This window comes from Sus scrofa, chromosome 8 (assembly GCF_054392235.1).
Source record: "Sus scrofa isolate SSC_HxYL_T2T_F1_AM1 chromosome 8, Sscrofa_HxYL_maternal_Yorkshire_Landrace_v2.0, whole genome shotgun sequence".
Classification (NCBI taxonomy): Eukaryota; Metazoa; Chordata; class Mammalia; order Artiodactyla; family Suidae; genus Sus; species Sus scrofa.
This window is the reverse complement of record NC_139390.1, coordinates 72,764,058-72,788,603: the sequence shown is the minus strand read 5'-3', so window position 1 is coordinate 72,788,603 and position 24,546 is coordinate 72,764,058. Positions and strand designations below refer to the sequence as shown.

Sequence of the window (24,546 nt, the reverse complement as noted above, 5' to 3'; positions counted from 1 at the left end):
CAAAGTAATTTACATTTGCTTTACAATTTATAGTTTATGCTTTATAATTCATCATTCATAGTTGTTCATTTATTATTTTTGTTGTTTTTGTGGGGGATACAGGTGTTGCACCCCATAACACTCCATCCTGCTAGTATCACCTTATCTCTAATTTCCTGTCAAGAAGAAAGGAGACAAGAGGGCCTCTCACTTTCTATTGATTTTACAAATGTCTTATCTCTTACATAATATAGTTCATGTGCTTGTGCAAGGTCATTGACTTTTAGATGGATAAAGCCCAGGAACAACATTCAGCACACCACAGGAACATGGAGTGTTCTACACTTTGCCCCTTCAGTTGCTTGCCACAGCTGCTGACCATTCATATAAGGTATTTACTTAAGGTGTAGGAGTTATATTTTAACTTCCTGATTGATTTCTCCTCGGATATAAGCAAGGGCAGTAACAAAAGGGTAGACTAATTTTTAAAAAGTACTACATATGAATAAGATGTCTCTGAAATGGCTCTCACTCCTGCTGCTGCTACAGCTGACGTGCTACTTTAGCTCTGGCAGGTGTGGAAAGGTGCTGGTGTGGCCAATGGAATATAGTCACTGGATTAACATGAAGATAATTCTGGAGGAACTTGTCAGCAGGGGTCATGAGGTGACGGTTCTGACATCGCCAGCTGCCGTTGTTGTTGATGTCAACAAATCATCTACTATCAAATTTGAGATTTTCCCTACATCGATAACTAAAGATTACTTTGATAATTTTGTCAAGCAGTTTATCGAGAAATGGAGACATGCTACAAAAGATTCACTTTGGACACATCTTTTAAAAATTCAAAATTTCTTTTGGAAATTCTCTGACATTGCACTGAAGCTCTGTAAAGATGCTATATTAAACAAGAAATTTATGACAAAGCTACAAGAATCAAGGTTTGATGTTGTTCTTGCAGATCCCGTTATACCCTGTGGTGAGCTGGTGGCTGAGATACTCAACATACCGCTGGTGTACAGCCTCCGCTTCTCTCCTGGTTATTCAATTGAAAAATTCGGTGGAAAGCTTCCATTCCCACCGTCCTATGTACCTGTTGTTATGTCAGAACTTAGTGATCACATGACATTCACGGAGAGGGTTAAAAATATGTTATATGTAGTTTTTTTGGACTTCTGGTTCCAGACATTTAATGAGAAGAAGTGGAATCAATTTTACAGTGAAGCACTAGGTAAGTCATGCTTTTAGTTGGTTTAACATGAAGAGCTAAGTTTCCTAATGCCTTGGTGGCTGCGTTTATGTAAATATTAAGCCCCAGGAATTTGTCCCTTATAAGTGAATTGATGAAAAATGAAAATATAAAATGATCCATCAATCTTGTAAACACTTTGGAAACATTAAATCATTGGGTAAGATAAACCCTGTGAAGTATTACTAGTTCAGAACATTCCCCAAACTCTAAGCCACATATTAAAACACTTAGGACTTCTCCAAGCAATTATAAACACATTACTAAAGTTCTACGTTCACTAAAAAGGTCACTCTAAGCCTCATAGAATGTCATAATAAATGATGACAGGTAGACTGAGGACTCACACAGGTGTGTGTAACACAAAAATCTGGGGAGTATTTAGAGATTGTTTCTACTGATGTAGCTCCATTTCTGCATTATATGAGATGAGCTGATATACATTACACGGAGATACATAACTGCTTTATCAAGAACAGACATTTGCAAACATCTCTGGCTACATCATTCCCAGCTCCTTTCCAAAACTTACCTAATGTATGCACCTGAATATATTCTCATTTCATCTAACTTTTGTCGTTGTTGTTTTGCTTTATCTTTCAGGAAGGCCCACTACATTATTTGAGACAATGGGGAAAGCTGACATGTGGCTCATTCGAAATTATTGGGATTTTGATTTTCCCCGCCCACTGCTACCAAATTTTGAATTTATTGGAGGCTTCCATTGCAAACCTGCCAAACCCCTACCTAAGGTAACCTGATTTGGTTTGTTGTGCTTTTTCTACTTTACATTTTCAGTAGGAATAATCCTCCACTCCTTAGTTCGAATAGGAAGATGGATAGAATGACCTGCCAATTAGTACCTCGCATATTCGTTTCTGCCTCAACTCTCTGAATTTCAGTATCTTTATGAAATAAAGGGACCTCTGGGAGACTTTGAGAATATATCAGTTATTACCATCCTCGTTTTTTAACATATAATAAGGCATCAGACATTCATTATAAGAATAAACATTAAATGACTAGCATATACCAGGAGTAGGTGCTGAAAGGCAGAGAAAGAGTGTAGATACATTTTCTACCACCTGGCACTCTACCTGGAAAGACAGAATGCAAGCAAGTCATAAACATCAAGTGAAATGTGTCACTTTAGTTACTGTTTTGCTTTATCTTTCAGGAAGGCCCACTACATTATTTGAGACAATGGGAAAAGCTGACATGTAATTTTTTAATTTACATTTAATTTTTAAAAGTTTTAGTGCTAAGAAGCTTTTAAGGTTAGTAATTAGTTGAGAAGATTCTAATACTCCTAATTTTAAATTCTAAATTCTAAAATTCTAAAAGATTCTAAAAGTTTCTTAATTATTTTGGAGGATGAGGCCCTTCACCAGTGCCCTAGCTAAAAAAATACCATTCTTCAACGATAGAAATGTAAGTCTTAACAACTTCTGAGGCCAAATCCAACCTTTCCCCACTTGCACATCAGCATTTAAACCGTGCCTCATTTGAAATTCCAGGGTTCACATCATACAGCATAAAAGACATAGCTTAGTCTATTAGGCCAGGTGTTTTCTGCCTACACCAATCCTATAGCAAACCTCTAAAGCACCCTAAGGAACGTAGGCCCCAAGTTCATAGCGGCCTGACGGTGTGAACACAGAGAAAACATACACTGCACATATTGAAACCATAAATTCTGAACATATATTAAAGAGAAAATAATTTATACCTCTTGAATCTGGAAACTGCCCATAGGTTAAAAAATCCCAAAATTTCTCAAAAATCACCCAAGTTTCTAGGGTGCTAGTCCTCATGAAGGTAAGCAAGAATCTAGTCTGTTCTAAGTTGACACGATCGGTTTTCTGTGTAGTTTAGACATAAATAGGAAGCAAATACTCTTTAGCCAACTCTTGGGAGTGACCCCTTAGGAGAGCCTTTTGTCCACTCCTTATTGATGGAAAAATGAGACTGATGTTTCTTTCAAGGAGAAAACTCAGTATCTCTTTTGACTGCAAATTGTTTGGATTCTCTATGGTAGCTCTTACAATATCCAGAGGCTGAGAGAACATTAGTGAAATTTCTGTGCTATCTAGCCCTATTTTTGGAAAGAGCTCACCATTCTCATTTCAGGAAAGTGATACTGTGGGTAGGAGGGGAAGTTAGGAGGAGAGGAAGAAGGACAGAGTGAAAGATGACTAACAGTATAATTGTAACAATTAGTAATAGTAGCTGCTATTACTAAGATGCAACACAAGATTTGAATCTGAGTCAATGACTGGAAAGACTTCATTACGTAAAGAAGCAATTCCTTCGAACTACTAACCTTTCCATTAGTTATTATGTTCTCTCAGAAAATTTCTATACTTCTTAAAGTATTAAGATGTTTGGCAGAATTCATCAAGAATCATAAAAATGCTTACAGCCTTTGACTTCACAGTGTACGCCTATGAAACTATACAGGAAAATAATCGAGATGTGCAAACACGCTATTTTGGACAGTAATTCATAAAAGTCACCCCGGAAGTAATCTACATATCCAAAATTAAGCAATGTTTAAGTAAATTATAGTGTGTACATCACATCATTATAATCATTTTATCAAATACCTATTTATGCTAAATCAGGTATGCGGTTTAGCTGGAAAATAACAGATATAACGAGATCACAGTTGTCTTGCAGGTAACAAAAGAATATCAGTTAGAATTACAATTTTAAAACTATATGTCACGATGTATATTTAGGTGTGGGAGTAGAAGAACGATTCAAATGGAAGCACAATTTCCAGAAGAATGTCCTCAAGGTCCATCCATGTGGTTGAACATGACAGGATTTCTTTCTTTCTCGTGGAGGAGTAACATCCAGTGTGTTTTTTTGAGTGTGGGTGTGGGTGTGTGGGGGTGGGGGTGGGTGGGTGGGTGGGTGTGGGTGTGTGTGTTTAAATCTTCTTATGCATTCATCAGTTGATGGGCCTTTAGGTTATTTCCCTTGGCTATTAGGAATCATGCTGTAATAAACATGGGAGCACAAACAGCTTTTCACTATCCTGTTTTTATTTTCTTTAGGTTCATACCCAGAAGTGGGATAGATGGTCACATAGCAGATCTATTTTTTATTTTTTGTAGAAATGTTCATTTTGTTTTCCATGGAGGCAGAGTCCATTTACCTTCTAAGTGATGATGTACAAGCATTCACTTTTCTCCACATTCTACCAACGGTTTTCTCTTCTTAGTGGTAGACTTCCAACAGGTGCAAGGTGATATTGCAGTTTTGATTTGCCTCTCCCTGATGCTTAGTAATGTCAAGCATCTTTTCACAAACTTGTTAGCCATTTGGATGTTTTCTCTGGACAAATGTCAGTTTTGTTCATTTACTCTTTTCTATGGAATGAATTTTGTTGATGGGTTGAATGAGCTCTCTATATATTTTGGGGTTTAATCCCTCATTCCATATGCAATTTGAAAATGTTTCTCCCATTCTGTACTTTGTTTTCAACTTGTTGACTCCTTTTTTTTTTTTTTTTTTGGCATGCAGGAGATTTTAAGTTTGATACAGTTCTACTTGTTGACTTTTTTCTTTTGTCATAGTTTTGGTGTCATATCCAAAATAATCATTTTCAAGACCAATGTCAAACAGATTTCTCCCTATGTTTTCTTTTAGGAGAGTTACAGTATCTGGTCTAATGTGTATATGTCTTTGGTCCATTTTAAGCTAATTTTTAAGAGACATGTAAGATAGAGGCGGCATTACACTTTTTTTGCATGTGTTTATTCAGTTTTCTCAGAGAAGAAGAGACAGACTAACCTCTCCCCATTGGGTGTTCTTGCCTCCCTTGTTGAATAGTGGTTGACTATAAACTCACAATTTTAATCCCGTGACCCTGTGTTCTGTTGCACTGGTCTGTTTGTCTATTTTTAGGCCAGTTCTGTATTGTTTTAAACACTGTATCCTTGCAGTACAATTTGAAACTGGAAGGTGTGAGGCCAGTTCAGCAGCATTTACTCTCTGATCCATGAACACACGATGCCTCTCCATTTATGTCTTTTATTTCTTTCGACAAAGTCTCGGAGTTATCAAGGTTCAGACCTTTCGCTTCATTGGTTAAATACGTCTCTACTTACATTTTTGTTTTTGATGCTGTTATCAATGGGCTATTTCTTCAGATGTTTCATTTCTAGTGTAGGAAAATGCAACTGATTTCTGTGTGTTGATATTATAGCTGGCAGCTCTACTGGATTTGTTGGTTAGCTTAGGATTTGGGTTGAGTCTCTGGAATTTCCAATACAAAAATTCATGCCATCTGTAAAAAAAACTGAGAATTTTACTCTTTCCTTTCTGATTTGGATACTTTTTACCACGTTGCCTTGCCACGTTGTGCTGTTAGGACTTGGAATACTATGTCAAATTAGTGTGCGAGCGAGCGCCCTTGCCATTTTCCTAATCGCAGAAGAAAAAAAAACCTTTCGATTGGTCACTGTTGAGCATCATGTTAGCTTTGGGTTTGTCATGTATGGGTTTTATTATGTTGAGGTATGTTCCTTCTCTACCCTATAAGTTGAGAGTTTTTATCAGGAAAGGATACTGTCTCTTGTCAAATGTTATTTTGCATCTATCGAGATGATCAAGTTATTTTCGGTTTCTTCCTATTAATGCAAGGTCCTATCTGCAATGATTTGGGCATGTTGAACCATCCTTGAATCCTAGGGATAAATCCCACTTGGTCATGGTATACAATCCTTTTCCTATGGTCAGGAATTTTGGCTGGCTAATATTTGGATGAGAGTTTTTGCCTCTGTATTCATCCTGGATAGTGGCTTGTAGGCCTCTTTATTTGTAATGTCTTTATCTATAGCTTATCGAGGTACTATTGGCCTTGTGAAATAAGTTCAGAAATATTTCCTCTCTCCTTGCTAATTTTCTGAAGGACGGACATCAGTTGTTCTTTAAATGTTTCGTCAATGAAGCCATCTGGTTCTGGGGTTTTCTGTATTTGGAGATCTTTAATTACTGGTTTAATATCTTTACAAATTATGACTGCTAGGATTTTCTAGTTCTTCATGATTCAGCCTTGATAGAGTGTGTGTTTCTAGAAACATATCCATTCTTCTTGATTACGTAATTTGTTGGCACATACTCCTACACGACAGTGTCTTGTGGCCCTGAATAGTTCTGTAGTATAAGTTATGCCTCCTCTTTCATTTCTAATTTAACCCATTTGATTCTTTATTTTTTCATGGTTAGTCTAGCTAATGCTTGTAAATTTTATGTTTTTGCACAAAGACTAACAGTGTATGGTATCCGTTTTTGTTTTTGTTTTTGTCTTTTTGCCATTTCTAGGGCTGCTCCCATGGCATATGGAGGTTCCCAGGCTAGGGGTCAAATCGGAGCTGTAGCCACTGGCCTACGCTAGACCCACAGCAACACAGATCTGAGCCGTGTCTGTGACCTACACCACAGCTCACGGCAATACCGGGTCCTTAACCCACTGAGCAAGGCCAGGGATCGAACACGCAACCTCATGGTTTCGAGTCAGATTTGTTACCCACTGCGCCACGATGGGAACTCCTGTATGGCATCCCTTATGTGTGGAATCTAAAAGAAGTCACACCTGTAAAAACAGAGAGGGATATGGTGGCTACTAGAAGCTCAGGCATGGGAGAATAGGAAAGAATTTTTTAAGGGCGCAAACTTGCATCCTACAGTAAATAATTCCTAGAGAGCTAAGTTATCATACAGTGAATATGGACAACAATATTATGTTATAATCATCAATCCTCCTCTGACTAGACTTTAATCATTCCAGCCACAAAAAAAGAAATGATAATTATGTGACATGAATGAGGTACGAACAGTCATGAACATGACAATCCTATTACAATGTATACATGAACAAATCAATACGTTATAAACCTTAAACTGCATGATGTTTGATGCCACATATATTTCATCTCCTTAGAAAAGCATATGAATTTTAAACTAAGGATATCCTTGCACAGAGAGTATGAGTAAATCTTAGTTCATTTTTACAATTGTTCATATTTTGCCTTCTTTTTGGCCATTAGCTCACCATATTTTCATAAAGGTGTCAGAGAATGAGAATAACCAGTTCACATCAGTGACCGATTTTTGAAGAAATGATGTATTACAATAATACGATAGGGATGCATCTTCCATGGCAGAGATGAAGCAGCCTTGGGTAGCAAGCCAATGAGACAAAATACTGAAGGCAGGTAACTTTAACGACCGCTGGAGGTAAACGGGTATGTGTATATTACCTGGAAGTGGTAAGAGGAGTCATGAGAAAACTTCAGTGAACTTAATAATGAACCTGATATCATCAGGGTGAAATTATATTTTTAATAAAACTCTACACATTATAATTTGCAAGACTGAGGTTTCTTTTTTAAATCCTCTTTTACTTTTCTGCGAAAAATCATTTTGAAGGAGTTGCCTCTGTGGTGCAGTGGGCAGGGGTTAAAGGATCCAGCACTGGCACAGCTTTGGCGCAGATCACAGCTATGGCTTGGATTTTATCCCCAGCCCAGACACTTCTATATGCTGCAGATGCGGCCAAAATAATAATAGTAACAATAATAATAATCATCATTTTGAAAAGAACTTTTGTGACAACAATTAGGATGAGAAGCCATACATTTTATGGTGGAAGGGTTGGGTAGTTATTTTCAGAATGATGAATTTAAAGGAGAAAAAAAGAAGAAAGATGGGTGTGTGGTTTTGGAACACATATCCAGGAAAATTCTGCCTGTCCACATTTTTTGTACATAGAGTACATTCACTCCGCAATTGGATATTGTTCTAGCGGATAAAATATAACATTTATATTGGGAAATGCAAAGAAATCACAGGACAAACTAATTCTGAAACAACTCCAGGCAAATAGGGCTTCACCTGGAGCTTCACTTACTCTGAAGTGACCACACAACAGGTGACCAAAACTATGCTATGGAAACCCTGGTATACCTCTCCTGTGGGGTGGTATTCCCTGGGGGGCTCTGTGAGATGGTGATGAAGGGTCCCTTACAACCCGTTACACATCTACGTTCTACTGTGACATCAGTTATGCGATGTATCTCAGGGCAAAAGCTGTCATATGTAAACAAACCCAGCAATATGGTCATTCAAATATTTAACCACACAGTGTATCTCTGGATGATAAAAAGGACCCAGGAACGTTTCCAAAGTCAAACACCAGACTCCTCAATCCAGTGATTAGTAAGAGAGAGAGAATTTGGGAAATCGTGACAAAGTTTAAAGTAAGGTATAAGGACTATAGAGCTGAGAGAAGGATAGATATCAAGTCGTTCAAATCACAAATATTTCTTCGTTCTTAGGGTCAGGGAAATGGAATACTGATGACTAGTCTAAAATAATTCTCCAGAAAGTCTGTCTAGAATAAACAAATGATTCAGTAGAATTATAGTAATAATTAAGGGTAACTTAAATCCTGCTATGTGCCTGCCTTCCAAGAATCTGTGTTAACTATTAACATTATTGATGAAGAGTCTGAGGACAATATTGTTGAATAGCATCTCTTCCTCACTACTGTGTACTGGCTTGATTTCATTTCTTGCTTACACACACAACCCACACACACATTTGCACAAATACCCGTAATGCAACAAACTGACTTCATATCCCACATCTCCTTCCCAGGAACCTCAGGAGAGAGGCCTTGGAGGAAAAAAAAAAAAGTAAGAAAGAAAGAAAATATGGAGCTTCCTCGAAAAATTGAAAATAGAATTAATAGATAGTTCACCAATTCCTCTTTGGGGTACATACTCACAAAAGTTGAAGGTAGGATCCCAAAGAGATTTGGCAAACCATGGTCATGAAAGCACTAGTCATTAAATCCAAGAGGTTGAGGCAACCCAACTGTCAATCAACAGGTAAAGCACAAACCACAATGTATTATCTACAATCAATGAAATATTACTCAGCCTAGGAGTTCCCATGGTGGCTCAGCGGTAATAAACCCAACTAGTATCCATGAGGATGTGGGTTCAACCCCTGGTCTCGCTCAGTGGGTGAAAGATCTGGCATTGCGGTGAGCTATGGTGTAAGTGGCAGACACGGCTTGGAGCCTGGGTTGCTGTGGCTATGCTGTAGGCTGGCAGCCATAGCTCCAATACCACCCCTATCCTGGGAACTTCCATATGCCACCGATGAGGCCCTAAAAATAAGACAAAAAAAAAGGAAAAGAAATATTACTCAGCCTTTAAAAGTCAATTTTGACACAACACAACATTCACAATTTTTTTGACAGTTGGCAACGTTCTTTCTTTCTTTTGGAATTCACATTTGATTTTATTGGAGTCGAATTGACTTACAAAGTTGTGTTAGGTTCAGGTATACAGCACAGTAAATCAGTTACACATCCTGTTACATGTACACATACTCAATTCTTTTCAGATTATTTTCTCATATTGGTTATTACACAGTATCCAGTAGATTTCCGTGCGCTATACGGTAGAGCCGAGTTAGCTCTTTTACATCTGATTGTGTGTATATGTCAATCCCCATCCCCTAATTTAATCTGCCTATGTTTCACCTCTGGTAACCTTAAGTTTGGTTTTCAAATCTTTGATTCTGTTTCTGATTTGTACGTGCTTTTGTATCACTTGCATTAGAGTTCACTTATCAGTGATCGCATATGACGTATTTTCTCCTCCTTACTTCACTTAGCATGATAATTTCCGGGTCCATCCATGTTGCCGGAAATGGCATTATTTCACTCCTTTTTATGGCTGAGTCAGAGTCCACTGCATACATGTACCACATCTGTTTCATCCAGTCCTCTGCTGACGGACATTTAAGTTACTTCCATGTTTTGTCTACTGTAAATATTGCTGCAGTGACCGTTGGGATACATTTATCTTTTCAAATTATGATTTTCTCTGGATATATGCCCAGGAGTCAGATCACAAGATAATATGGTAGTCCTATATTATTTTTGTAGGGAACCTCCATACTGTTCTCCATAGAGGCTGCACCCACTTACATTCCCACCAACAGTGTAAGGGGGGGGTCCCTTTTCTCCACAAACTCTCCAGCCTTTGCTGTATAGAGATTTTTGATGACGGCCATTCTGACTAGGTGATTACCTGGCTGTAGTTTTGAGTGCATACCTCTAGCTATTAGCCGCACTGGACACCCTGTCACGTGTCTGAGGGCTATCTGTATGTCTTCTTTGGAGACACGTCTGTTTAGATTTTCTGCCCATTTTTTGACTATTTTTTGATATTGAACTGCATGAGTTGTTTGTATATTTTAGAAAATAATCCCTTGTTGTTCGCTTTGCAAATACTTCCTCCCATTCTGCAGCTTGTCTTTTAATTTTATTCATGGATTCCTTTGCTGCGAAAAAGCATTTAAGTTTATAGAGGTATGATTTGTCGATTTTCGTTTTTGTTGTCATCACTCTAAGAGGTGGATCCAAAAAATATTGCTGCAGTTTATGTCATAGTGTTTTGCCTATGTTTTCCTTGAAGGGTTTTAGAGTATCCGGTCTTACATTTAGATTTTTAATCCTTTTAGAGTTTATTTTTGTGTGTAGTGTTAGAGTGTGTTCTAATTTCATTCTTCTGCATGTAGCTGTCTAATTTCACTCTTCTGCATGTAGCTGTTCAGTAAGCACCACTTATTGAAGAGACTGTTTTTTTCTCCATTGTATATTCCTGCCTCCTTTAGATCAGTTGACCACAAGTGCATGGATTTATTTCTGGACTTTCTATGATGTTGCATTGACATATATTTCTGTTTTTGTGCCAGAACCAGACTCTTCTGATGACTGTAGCTTTGTAGTGTAGTCAGAGGCGAGGGAGATGATGCCTCCAGCTTTGTTTTTTTCCTCAAGATTGCTTTGGCTATTTGGGGTCTTTTGTGTTTCCATACAAATTTTCAAGTTTTTTGATCCATTTCTGGGAAAATGCTAATGGTTTTTTAATAGGGATTGTCCTGAATATGTAGACGACCTTGGGTAGTATAGTAATTTTAACAATATTGATTCTTCCAATCAAAGAACATAGCATATGTTTCCATCTGTTTGTGTAATCTTCGGTTTCCTTCATCAATGCCTTACAGTTTTTGCAGTACAGGTCTTTTGCCCCTTTATGTAGGTTAGGTACTTTCTTCTCTTTGAGGCAATGGTGAATGGGATTGTGTTTTTCAGATTTCCCTTTCTGATATTTTGTAGTTAGTGTATGAGATTTCTGCATATTAATTTTGAGTCCTGCACCTTTGCCAAATTTATTGATTATCTTTAGCAGTTTTCTGGTAGCATCTTTAGGAGGTTCTATGTATAGTATCATGTCATCTGCAAACAGTGATAGGTATATGTCTTTTCCGTTCTTCGCTACTTTTATTTCTTTTTCTTCTCCAGTTGCTGTAGCTAGGACTGCCAAAACTATGTTGAAGAAAATTGGTGAGAATGGACCTCCATGTCCTTTTCCTGACCTTAGCAGAAGCAGTTTCAGCATTTCAACATTGAGAATGATGTGGGCTGTGGGTTTGTTGTGTATGGCCTTTATTATACTGAGTTAGGATCCCTCGTTGCCCACTTTCTGGAGGGTCAACAAATGAGTGGGGTTGAATTTTGTCAAAATCTTTTTCAGCATCTTTTGGAATGACCATATGGTTTTTAGCCTTCTGTTTGTTGATGTGGTGTATAACATTGACTGACTTGTGTATATTAAAAAATCCTTGCATCCATGGTATAAAAGCCACTTGATCATGGTGCATGATCCAGTTATTGTACTGGTGGATTCCAGATAGTAACATTTTCTTGAGTATTTTTACATCTATGTCCAACAATGATATTGGCCTGTAGTCTTTTTATTTTATTGTATTTTTTTGGAGGGGTGCTTTTTTGGTGAGGTGTTTTGGTCTGATTTTGGAATCAGGATGAGGGTGGCTTCATAGAATGCACAGGCAAGTTCCTCAGCAAATCTTTGAAAGAATTTCAGAAATAGAGGTGTTAACTCTTCTCTAAATGTTTGATAGAATTTGCCTGCAAGGACATTTGATCCTGGATTTTTGTTTTTTTGGATGTTTTAAATGATATAATTGATTTCGGTACTAGTGACTGACTTATTTCTGTCTGTTTTCCGTTTCTTCCTGATGCGGTCTTAGAAGATTTTACCCTAGTAAAAATCTTAGTGTCCATTTCTTCTAGGTTACATCTGTTGTTGGAATAGAGGTGGGTGTAGGAGTCTGTTATGATCCTTGCATTTCTGTGGTGTCAGCTGTAATTTCTCCTTTTTCTTTGCTAAGTTTATTGCTTTGAGCACGCTCCCATCTTTTCTTGATGAGTCTAGTTGAAGCCTAATCAATTTTGTTTCTCTTTTCAAAAACCAGGGTTTTTTTCATGTCTTTGTCTTTTTAGGGCTGCACCCGCGGCATATGGAGGTTCCAAGAAGAGGGGTCCGGTTGGAGCTATAGCTGCCAGCCTACACCACAGCCACAGCAATGGGGGATCCGAGTTGCAGCTGCAACCTACACCACTGCTCACTGCAATGCCAGGTCCTTAACCCACTGAGCAAGGCCAATGATCAGATTTGCATCCTAATAGATACCAGTCAGATTCATTAACCCATGATGGGAAAACCGTTTTTATTTTATCTTATTGTTTTGTCTTTGGTCTCAGAAGCCAGCCTTTTGCTTCATTGATCTTTTCTCTTCTTTTCCCCATCTCTATCTCATGTATTTCTGCTCTGGTCTCTATGTTTTCTTTCCTCTCTAACTCTTGAGTTTTGTTTGTTCTTCCTTACCCAGATGCCATAGAGGTCAAGTTAGGGTTGTTTATTTGGGGGTTTTCTTATTTTCTTTTTTTTCCCACTGTACAGCAAGGGGGTCAGGTTATGCTTACATGTATACATTCCAATTACATTTTTTCCCCACCCTTTGTTCTGTTGCAACATGAGTATCTAGACAAAGTTCTCAATGCTACTCAGCAGGATCTCCTTGGAAATCTATTCTAAGTTGTGTCTGATCAGCCCAAGCTCCCGATCTCTCCCACTCCCTCCCTCACCCATCAGGCAGCCACAAGTCTTTTCTCCAAGTCCATGATTTTCTTTTCTGAGGAGATGTTCATTTGTGCTGGATATTAGATTCCAGTTATAAGTGACATCATATGGTATTTATCTTTGTCTTTCTGGCTCATTTCACTCAGGATGAGATTCTCTAGTTCCATCCATGTTGCTGCAAATGGCATTATGTCATTCTGTTTTATGGCCGAGTAGTATTCCATTGTGTATATATACCACCTCTTCCGAATCCAATCATCTGTCGATGGACATTTGGGTTGTTTCCATGTCCTGGCTATTGTGAATAGTGCTGCAATGAACATGCAGGTGCATGTGTCTCTTTTAAGGAGAGTTTTGTCCGGATAGATGCCCAAGAGTGGGATTGCAGGGTCATATGGAAGTTCTATGTATAGATTTCTAAGGTATCTCCAAACTGTTCTCCATAGTGGCTGTACCAGCTTACATTCCCACCAACAGTGCAGGAGGGTTCCCTTTTCTCCACAGCCCCTCCAGCACTTGTTATTTGTGGACTTATTAAGGATGGCCATCCTGACTGGTGTGAGGTGGTATCTCATGGTAGTTTTGATTTGCATTTCTCTTATAATCAGCGATGTTGAGCATTTTTTCACGTGTTTGCTGGCCATCTGTATATCTTCCTTGGAGAAATGTCTATTCAGGTCTTTGGCCCATTTTTCCATTGGGTGATTGGCTTTTTTGCTGTTGGGTTGTATAAGTTGCTTATATATTCTAGAGATTAAGCCCTTGTCTGTGGCATCATGTGAAAGTATTTTCTCCCATTCTGAAAGTTGTCTTTTTGTTTTCTTTTGGGTTTCCTTTGCTGTGCAAAAGCTTTTCAGTTTGATGAGGTCCCATGGGTTTATTTTTGCTCTAATTTCTATTGCTTTGGGAGACTGACCTGAGAAAATACTCATGATGTTGATGTCAGAGAGTGTTTTGCCTATGTTTTCTTCTAGGAGTTTGATGGTGTCCTGTCGTATATTTAAGTCTTTCAGCCATTTTGAGTGTATTTTTGTGCATGGTGTGAGGGTGTGTTCTAGTTTCATTGCTTTGCATGGAGCTGTCCAGGTTTGCCAGCAATGTTTGCTGAATAGACTCTCTTTTTCCCATTTTATGTTCTTGCCTCCCTTGTCAAAGATTAATTGACCATAGGTGTCAGGGATTATTTCTGGGTTCTCTATTCTGTTCCATTGGTCTGTCTGTCTGTTTTGATACCAGTACCACACTGTTTTGATGACTGTGGCTTTGTAGTATTTCCTGAAGTCTGGGAGAGAATGCCTCCTGCTTGGTTTTTGTTTCTCAGGATTGCTTTGGCGATTCTGGGTCTTTTGTGGTTCCATAGGGTTTTCTTATTTTCTGAAATAGGACTCTATCACCAAACAATCCCTCTTGGAACTGCTTTTGCTGTGTTTTGGACTGTGCTATCTTCATTGCCATTTGCTGACACTTGACACAACATGGGTGAACCTTACACTAAATGAAATAAGCCTGTCACAGACATATCAATACTGTACCATTCAACTATAAGGAAGTATCCAGGTGAGGCAATTCTGTAGAAATACGGAGTAGAACAGAGTAGAGTAAGGAGAAGGTTGCCAGGGCCTGGGAAAAGAGAATGATGGAGTTTTCGATGGAAATAGATTTCCAGCGTTGCCAAATGAAAAACTTCTAAAGATTGGGTGCATAATATGAATGTACTTGCACCTACTGAACTATGCACTTAGGAATGATCAAGATGGTAAATTTTATGTGTATTTTACTATTTTTTTAAAGCCATCACGCTAATAATTTCGGATGCTACCAGATTTTCTCTCTTTTGTTGTTTGTAGCAATCCTTCCAATAATCTCGACCATGTTGTGACTCTTCTGTGATGCAGCAAATTCTTCTCTTACAGGAAATGGAAGAGTTTGTCCAGAGTGCTGGAGAACATGGTATTGTGCTCTTTACTCTGGGGTCAATGATCAGTAACATGACAGAAGAAAGAGCCAATACAATTGCATCAGCCTTTGCCCAGATTCCCCAAAAGGTAGATGAAGGAATACAATTGTGGACAACTATTTTATGAGACTGTTAAATTCTGTGAAAGACCTGATTAGACATTTCCTGCAAGAAAGGCAAACCATCATGATAGGTCCACCTTATCTCAGATATATTGGACAAGCAAAATATACATGGCAGCTGCTGCATTTGTAGACAGAGTATATTTGACTGACAGTAATTCTGGTTTAACATTGTAATCCCCCCCAAAAAAAGTTATTTAACAGCAACCTTGTGAAATTTGGTATTATAATGATATCATGGACAGGAAAAGAAATACCAAATTTTGCCTAGTCATTTGCTCCTTTACCCAGAAGGACTCCTGAGGACATGGTTCACATAGAGATGTTCTCAGGAGTTAAATTTTAACAGTAAGTGTAATAGCACAGTAATGTTAAGCAATATTGGCAAAAGTCTGGAATATGACATGCAGTTCATACTTGTCAGATAATCCCGGACCCTACTGAACTCCTCTAAATGTTGACACACACCCATTCTGTGTACTCTTCAAGGTGCTGTTCAGAGAAAGAGTAGCCAGGGTTCATCAGGCTGCTTCCAGCTACCCCCATAGTCACAGTGATTTAGACAAAGAGAAACATCAGCCTCCCCTACTGGACTGGGTCCTGCCAATGTCTGAAGCAGGAAGATAAAAGATGAAGATGGGGGGTTGCCCTTTAAAGTGAACCCTGTGCATTGTAAAGTCTGGCCCTTAATGAACTCTGCTTCTAACCTATTTGAAGATTACCCCTCCTCACTGAGGAAGGAGGAGGGACTATACCAAGGGGTCAAGCATGAGGAAGACGGGCATGGAAAAAGCGCAGCTGCCTCTTTCTCCATAAAATAGAGCAGAAAACTATTTTCTAACATGTAATATACACTTGGTGTCTTTGGATATTTGGATATTCCTTTTCAGTTTACTATCTGATATCCTAGTATTCTCCTAGCCAGGTACGCTAATTGTTGGCTGGGAACTTAAAGGATGTTCTATTCACAGTGCAAATAGGGGTTAAGCACTAATAAATTATAATTCAATTTATGAAAATTGCATAGGAATTTCAAGATTAGTAACTTCTTTTGGTACTGTGCATAGAAACCACATCTTGACCAACGCGGTCAATGCCTTGTGCTTCATTGTTAAACTGCTCAGAGTCCAGTGAATACATTTTTGCATCATAGTTCTGCAACTTTTTCAACAGACTTAGTTTTACTTACAAACTACCAACAAACTCCCCGTCTCTAAATTTAATGAATTTCTAAACTTTTTAATAATGGCAATACTCTGGGTTCATATCAGAAATTACCAATTGTCATTGTTCTTGGAATTAGTGCTTATCGATTTATAATCTAAAATTCCTTATGCTTCCTAAGCAGTACTAATTAACTTATTAGTAATAAATTATAAATAAGCAAAAACATTTATTTCTCCTAACAGCCTAAGGACTTCCATTTCCCTATACATGTCAATTACGAGGTGTAAAACTCTCCTAAAATAACTCAAGGTATAAGTGAACATAAGGAGCAGTCAAAAAGAAATACACAAGTGAATACCAAATTTGAAAATCAAAGCTTGTGTATGAAATAAAAAAAAAATAATGTGTAGGTGACTAGTAATTTGACACTATTTTTTTTTTCAATAGAATTAGAGCACCTAACATTTTCTTAAATATTTGAATTGTCATTGAATCTCAATTGCCTATGGCATCATGTGTGAGAGGTCACGATTACAGTCCATACCTGACTGAATATAATCATAACTGTGTAAATGTGAGCTGAGGTCAGAGCATTCGTAGTTACTGTCACTGAAGAGCGTGTGGCCTCATTTCCTTAGCTGTCATATGGAGAGCATTTAACTAGATGTCTTTGAATCTCTATAGAACTCTACTGCTATAACTCTGAAGTTGATTCATGGAATCAAGGATTTCTTTACCCTGACAGGTTCTGTGGAAATACGAAGGCAAGAAACCTGATACCTTAGGACCCAATACTCGGCTGTATAAGTGGATCCCCCAAAATGACCTTCTTGGTAAGACTTGGGAGAACAAATACTGAAAACATGAGTAACAGCTGAGCAGAATGTTAATACTTCTACAGGAATATCTATCATTCTCCTAGCATTTATTATTGAAACTAATTTTCAGAAAGAAAACTTTGGTCCTTTATTTTTATTTCCAGCCTCTGAGGACAAGAGGAGCGACTACAATAGAGATGGCATTTTGTTAAAGCAGGTCACATTTCTCATGGCCAGAATCGAAGTAGATTTATTTTGACTGTAACTGCTTCTCACAGTGAAATTAGAAAGAACGTTGTGGATTGTCTTTCTCTCGCTGAATTCTTTCCTTGCAGCAGTCTTTCCCCCTCTCTAGAGGTATTTGAAATGCCACAGAAAACCAAGCCCTCCTTCATTACCAGGGACTCTCCATTTTCTACAGGAAAAAATCCAAAATTGTTTCATGAGCTGATTCCAGATTTCATGATACAGTGTAGCTTTTCTTTCCTCTGGTTCCAGTGCCACTACCTTTATGCTTTTCCTGTTACCCTGATGCCCTTCCCATCAGATTCAGTGACCTCCTACTTCTTGGAGAGCGGGTATTTCCGGCATTGTCTCCCCCCTGGGTTACACACATGCTCTCTTTGACCCAGGAGGTTCTTTCAAGGAAGTCCTGCTCACAGGACAATCTTGGACTCATCTGTGAAATGCAAGTGACACAGCACTGCTTTCATGAAGTCTTCACTGACCTCTCCAGCAGACCAAGGGGTTTCTTGCTCTGAGTTCTGAAAGCACTTGAAATGCCATTTCCTGTACATAATCATCTGTTATCTAGAAGACACTGCTGCTTTCAGTGCCTTCTAATGTGCACAGGATCATTTTGTTTTAAGACGTAAAATTAATTCCTTTCCTGAAATTCACTCAATCCTAGGTCATCCCCAAACCAAAGCTTTCATAACTCATGGTGGCGCCAATGGCATTTTTGAGGCCATCTACCATGGGGTCCCTATGGTGGGCATTCCTCTGTTTGCTGATCAGCCTGATAACATCGCTCACATGACAGTCAAGGGAGCAGCTGTAAGATTGGACTTGGACACAGTGTCAACAACAGATCTGGTCAATGCCTTGAAGCAAGTCATTAACAACCCTTTGTGAGTATAGTTTGTTTTTTTTTTACTTGATGCTGTTTCTAGAGAGGTTCCCAGATGAAGGCTAGTGGGTCAGCAATGAGTCTTGACATAAACAAATGAGGAGTAAGCTTTGCTCAATGCTTTGAAACAGTCATCAGTAACCTACTGGGTCACATTAAGGTTTTTTTCCCCTGCTTTTAGGGGGAACTTTTGTCAGAGGATGTAAGGATGGTGGGAAAATTTTGAAAGCACTAATCATTCGCATGAGAACAATCACTGAGGTAGGAGCAGAAGAATTAAGAAGAAGCATTTTGAACCAGGTTCAACTGGGAAATCATGTATATTATAAAGGCAGTCATTTGCAGACTTGTGACTTTTTTTTCGGCACATGGACTCATTTAATGTTTAAACCTCTTCCAAGATGGTTTGTTGTTAGTAAACCACCATGACGTAATCAATCTCAAATTGCCATTACAATTAACACTTCCCAAAGTTTCTATGCTAACATTTTGAACCCATTACTGAGAACAGGTAACACCTAGAACTTTCTAATGTACCCCAATACAATAAGACAGATACTACCTATCAATGTAGTTATAGTCTTAGTTCTTTTGCTTGGGCTTGCATTTGTCTTATTTGGAAGAATTATAAAATAAAAAAGCATTTGATTTGGACAAGACATTGGTACATTACTACATAAAAGCCCAATTTTCAGAAACGCAAGTCATTCGGCTTCCAAATTATTTCATGACTTATATTAATTTCTCGAATACTATAAATATTGTAACAATGACATATACATGTATGTGTATATATAAATATGAATATCTCCTGTGTTTCACAATGATTTTGGAAAATACACATTTGGAGAATATATTGGTAATAATACACTGTGGACATTTGTGCTTTAAAGCAGTGTTGTTAAATTTTAATTTTAGCACAACGATTATCCGAAGAGAGCAGCGTAAGAAGTACATATTTCTTCTTCTTGTTTTTTACGTATACATCATTTTGGTGATTTTATGTAAAAATACATCTCTAGTATCATTATAGATTTTGATTTTTTTAAGAGTGTGAAGGTAGTATCCAAAATGAAGATAATTTTTACCTAGTTTATACTGACTGATTACAATATGTTATATATCGTACTAAGTCCTGAGCTCACATTCCCTTACTACTTCCTTACAGACTTTTCCACTGTATTACAAACACTTCCTGATTACCACCCTCCACTCAGAGCCCCAGGGCTCCCTCTGTGTTTCCACAGAACAGGACAGAACTGACCTCCATCCTTATTGCTCCTTTCCCATGCCATAGCACCTTGGGATTTCCGGTTTGTGAGCCCTATCTCTCGAGGCCTCCTCCTTCCGTGCCTTTTGATCCATAATGACTTTAACAGAGTGGGAACAAATGTAACTGCAATGCCAAATAAGTCAAATGTTGAGCACACTCTATTCTAAATTAGCTACCACGAAAACCAATATCAATACTAGCAAGCATTCACTGAGAGTCTACTGTGGGCTAGGAACACTTCTACAAATCAATATATTGTTCCTCCCAATAATCAGATAGGAGGCTATTCCTAACCATTCCATCTGATACTCAAAAACTGAGGAACAGACAGAGGCAGGCAACAAAGTAAGCGTCAGAGTCAGGATTCAAACCAAGGCAATCCACTTCCACCCTTTTAACCACTACTTTCCTAATACTAGGTCAACACCAGCTCCTGAGCAACCCTGCCTAGACTGGCCTCTGAACACCATCATGGATTTATGCATATCCCTGGATTATGACAGTATTTTAAAACTTGTCCACTGGGTCTATTAACAATGCCCTACTGGGGAAATCAAAGTTTGAACTTTCAAAGCACATAGTTACTGCACTTCCTTTCTTTCTTTTCCCTTTTTTTTTTTCCTTTTTTTTTTCTTTTTTTTTTTTTTTGCTGTTGCAACTTAAGTTCTTCCACTCCTTATACTACAACTACTTCTCCTCTCACATCTCCTCTCTTTTCTTCATAGGTTGAAATCCTACTCATGTAACAAACTGTAGCCCATAAACTAAGGTCTCTATAGTCATCTCTGAAAAATAATCTGTCTTTCTTCCCCACTGTGCGACACTCCTTTTTACCACTGGCACGAAAATGTCACATTTATCCTTCCTAGTTCATTCTCTACATTGATTCTGCTTCTTTGTCCTTCAGCTACAAAGAAAACGTGATGAGGTTATCAACCATTCAACATGATCAGCCTGTAAAGCCTCTGGACCGGGCAGTCTTCTGGATCGAGTTTGTCATGCGCCACAAAGGAGCCAAGCACCTGTGGCCAGCAGCCCACGACCTCACCTGGTACCAGTACCACTCTCTGGATGTCATTGGGCTCCTGCTGGCCTGTGTGGCAACGGCTGCATTTGCCCTCACAAGGGGTTGTCTGTTTTGTTGCCGGAAGTTGGCTAATGCGGGAGAGAAGGCAAAAAGGCAGTAGCTGTGTCTGAGGCCAGAAGCGGGTATGGCCCAGTAGATAGAACTCTTCCGTTTATTCCAGCAGGAAGGAGGTATGACAAGGTTCCCATCCTCCTGTGACAAAATGACTTCTCATAATTTAACATCTCAGGGCAAAACTTGTGTACCCGGGACCTTCTGCCTGTTCAAGAGTTAGACCTAGGTCATGCCAAGAGGTCACCTAGTGAAAAAATCCATCAAAATAAAATTATATGGGTATATATTGAAAGTTATTATTTTAATTCAATAGTTATATCAAAAGACATGATTGAATTTAACTGTGGTTCACATGGGGTGCATAGACATAAGAACAATAACAAGTACACCCAGAGTACCCACACGTTGTCAATATTCAGAATTTTTAACTTCATTCAGGTGCAGAATTTTACAGTTTTATCTTGCCAGAGAATGTGTGCAATAATTGGAATTATGTAAGAAGAGTTACCCTTTCATTTTTTTGTGAGACCTCTAAAACTTCTTGGTGTTTCCTCTGCATCCAGCCTCAGCATCACTTCCTATCTAAAGCCTTGGCAAACCAGTTGCCGTCATCCAGTTTAATGCATTTCCTCATGGAATGTTGGTGGAATTCGAATTCTAGCAACTGCTACCAGCTTCCTATTAAAAAATAGACCTATGTGTGAAAATCTGGGAATTTGTAACCTAATTCTCATCTTCTTCTTGTCACAATGACTTCCACTCCCATATTCAGCCTCCGGTAGTTGACTTAAGTTCTCCACTGCATATTAGCATAATACATGACCTGTACTCCAAGGGGATTTATTGAATTTTCATTTTCTACAAAGATACCTGGATCTATCAAAATTACTTGCAGGTATGTTGTGAAATTAAATGTATTTATTGAACAGAAGAGTGAATTAATGATTGTTTTTTCCTTTTAGGGCTCACCTGCAGCATATGGATGTAACCAGGCTAGTGGCCAAATCAGAGCTACAGCTGCTGGTCTTTGCCACAGTCACAGCAATGAGGGATGTGAGCAGCATCTGCGACCTACAACACAGCTCATGTCAATGCTGTTTCCCTGACCCACTGAGGCCAGGAATCAAACCCACATCATCATGGATACTAGTTGGAGTTATTTCTGCTGAGCCACAAAACAAATTCCCTTAATTAATGATTATTAATTGATACAAGCACACTTTTGATCAGCATGTCTCATTATTTTGTGCTTTCCTCAGGATCATATTGACCCAGCCATCCTATAAAATTATAAGTAAACATTCAGTCCTTTTCATGACGGTAAATAATAAAAATATCATTTTCTTTGGATTTCTATAACAATGAGAATACAAAAATTACAAACATTTTATGGAAAATTAGTAAATCACATGAAAGCATTCTGAAAGCACTCCTGAAAACTACAAGTCAGGAAAGCACTTATGATCAAAGTGGTCCAGGGGAGGAAAAGCACACTTGCAGGACTGGTCAAGAGGCCTTCCATTCAAGTCATATGATCAAAATGCTGCTGCATAAGGAATAATTTCTTTTAAAAAACTTAGAAGTTTGACTCTTGGGGAAGTATAGGCAAACTTTACCATAGAATTTTCCACACAGACTCCCTAGGTAGCAGACACATTTTTAAAGAAAAAGAGAACTAATATGATGCCACAGTAGATAAAAATGTTCAAGCACATATACAGGCTTAAATAAAATTCTCAAATCTATCCTGCCACACTTGTAACAGAAAAGGGATCGGTGGTCTCCATACCGTGAGAATTATTACAAATCACACACACAAAAAATCAAACAGTCTCGTATGAAAGTAAATGAAGCATATGAAGAGGAAATTCACGGACGTGAAATGGCCAATGGCGTGTAAAGGGTGACAAACCTCACTCGTGCTCTGGGAAATGGAAATTAAGTCAATAAATTATTTTCCTTCAGATGATTTGCCGAACAAATAATCTGGTGGGACTGCTTTCCTGGAAGTATAACATGGGAAAAAATGCTTTTCAATAAAATGTAAACATGCAATTTGAGAGTGAAACTCTACATCTAGGAATGTGTCATGTAGAAAGAACTGCACATGTTCTCAGTTATATTCTGAAGAGTCCCACTGGCACTTCAATGACCATCAGTAAATGAACGAACAGCACAGGCATGGGCTACATACAACCATGGGAGAGAATGGAGAGATGTGAGCAATACCGTTGAATGCTCTCCATGTCCCATTTTAATCAGTATACCTCAGAAGAAAGGATCTTAAAGAATACACAGAATTTCCAATGATAAAAATTTAAGTTTTTATTCAATATACTTCTTTACTACTTGCCCTCACGCAACAATGTTTTTATGCATTAATTATGTGGTTTTAAATAATGACTGGAATAAACATGTTAATCCAAGATATGAAGTGCTGAGATGTTCATATCATGATAGCAATCAATTCCTTCAGAAACCATGAATTGACTGGAAATCTGGCATGCGATGGAATAGATCCAAGGAAGGACAATTTTTAGGACACCGGCTTCATATTTCAAATACTATAAATAAATATACTAGAACACACAATTGAAAGTTCAGTAGTTTAAAGATCTTAACTCACAAAATTTTAAGGACTTTACTGTGGTTTTTAGGTCCACATTGCACGATTTTTACAATCCCTTAGGGACCTCTGCTGGCTAACTTCAAAAACTTCTCTTTGTAGTATTTTTGAGACATGACCATAAATATGTGACAGCGCTCCCACGAAATAGAAGTTGAACTTCACTTGAACTTCAGTAAATCTTTTTGCCGTCTCACAAATGCTTGAGCTTAATCTCCAAGGTGCAGTTACAAAATGCAACATATTCTGTCTCTCTCTCTCTCTCTTTCATCTATCCCCCTACTTGCTATGGAGATCTGTACCACACCCAAAGTCTCCAGGATAGATGAGCATATGGTGAAGAGATACACACATAAGTCTAAAACATCCCAGGAGTTCCATCTCCACAGCGGTTTTGATCTTCTCAGAACAATCACCAGGTATGTCCACGGGATTACAACCCTAGCCGCCACAAGACCATAATCACCTGAGAAATCTCTGACAAGAATCACCTGGCTGAGCCCAGAAAAGACCCATAGCTATAACTCATTTTATTAAAATAACATGAGTACTGTGGTTGTAAGCCCCTATATTTAAGTGCCCTTTTCACGTACCAATGCATAACTGGAACAATAATTATATTTTGTCATAATAATACAATTCAAATGTAGTTTAAAAATAGGAAACTGCCAAATACTACATTGTAAAAAGAACTGTTACCCAGAAAAAGAAGTCACCATACCATCATGGTTAAGAGGTTGCAGTCTGAATACCATATAACATCATTTTCAGTCACCGTATAAATACTACAGAGCTATGTTCTAGTAAGTATGTTACTTAACCTCCCTATAACGGGGCTACCCCATGACTATAAAGTAGATAAGGCGACAGCATCACCTGATTCATGGATTTATTAGTAGTTTGCATAAATGTCCACAGCAAAGCATTAAATAAGTGTTGTATACAGCAAAGTATAACTTGCAATAACTGTTTACATCTACATGCATAGAAAATTTTCCACAGTGATTTCAGTCTTCGCATTTATTTGAAGTAGATTTAATGTTTCAA

General features: G+C 38.3%; 1 protein-coding gene across 2 annotated transcripts; it reads left to right on the top strand.

Annotated features, from left to right (window-relative positions):
- The first annotated feature begins 459 nt into the window (after nt 1-459).
- LOC146400844 (UDP-glucuronosyltransferase 2B31-like) lies at nt 460-23,299 on the top strand. Of its 2 annotated transcripts, XM_084972428.1 has the most exons (6): nt 460-1,210; nt 1,832-1,980; nt 15,180-15,311; nt 17,258-17,345; nt 18,241-18,460; nt 20,640-23,299. In XM_084972428.1, exons 1-6 carry the CDS (start codon nt 481-483, stop codon nt 20,917-20,919), a joined length of 1,599 nt encoding a protein of 532 aa, XP_084828554.1. In that variant the 5' UTR covers nt 460-480; the 3' UTR covers nt 20,920-23,299. The 2 variants fall into 2 exon arrangements, with proteins under 2 accessions (XP_084828554.1, XP_084828555.1); XM_084972429.1 differs by lacking the exons at nt 15,180-15,311; nt 17,258-17,345; nt 18,241-18,460; nt 20,640-23,299 and adding an exon at nt 3,970-4,110.
- The last annotated feature ends 1,247 nt before the right edge of the window (nt 23,300-24,546 follow it).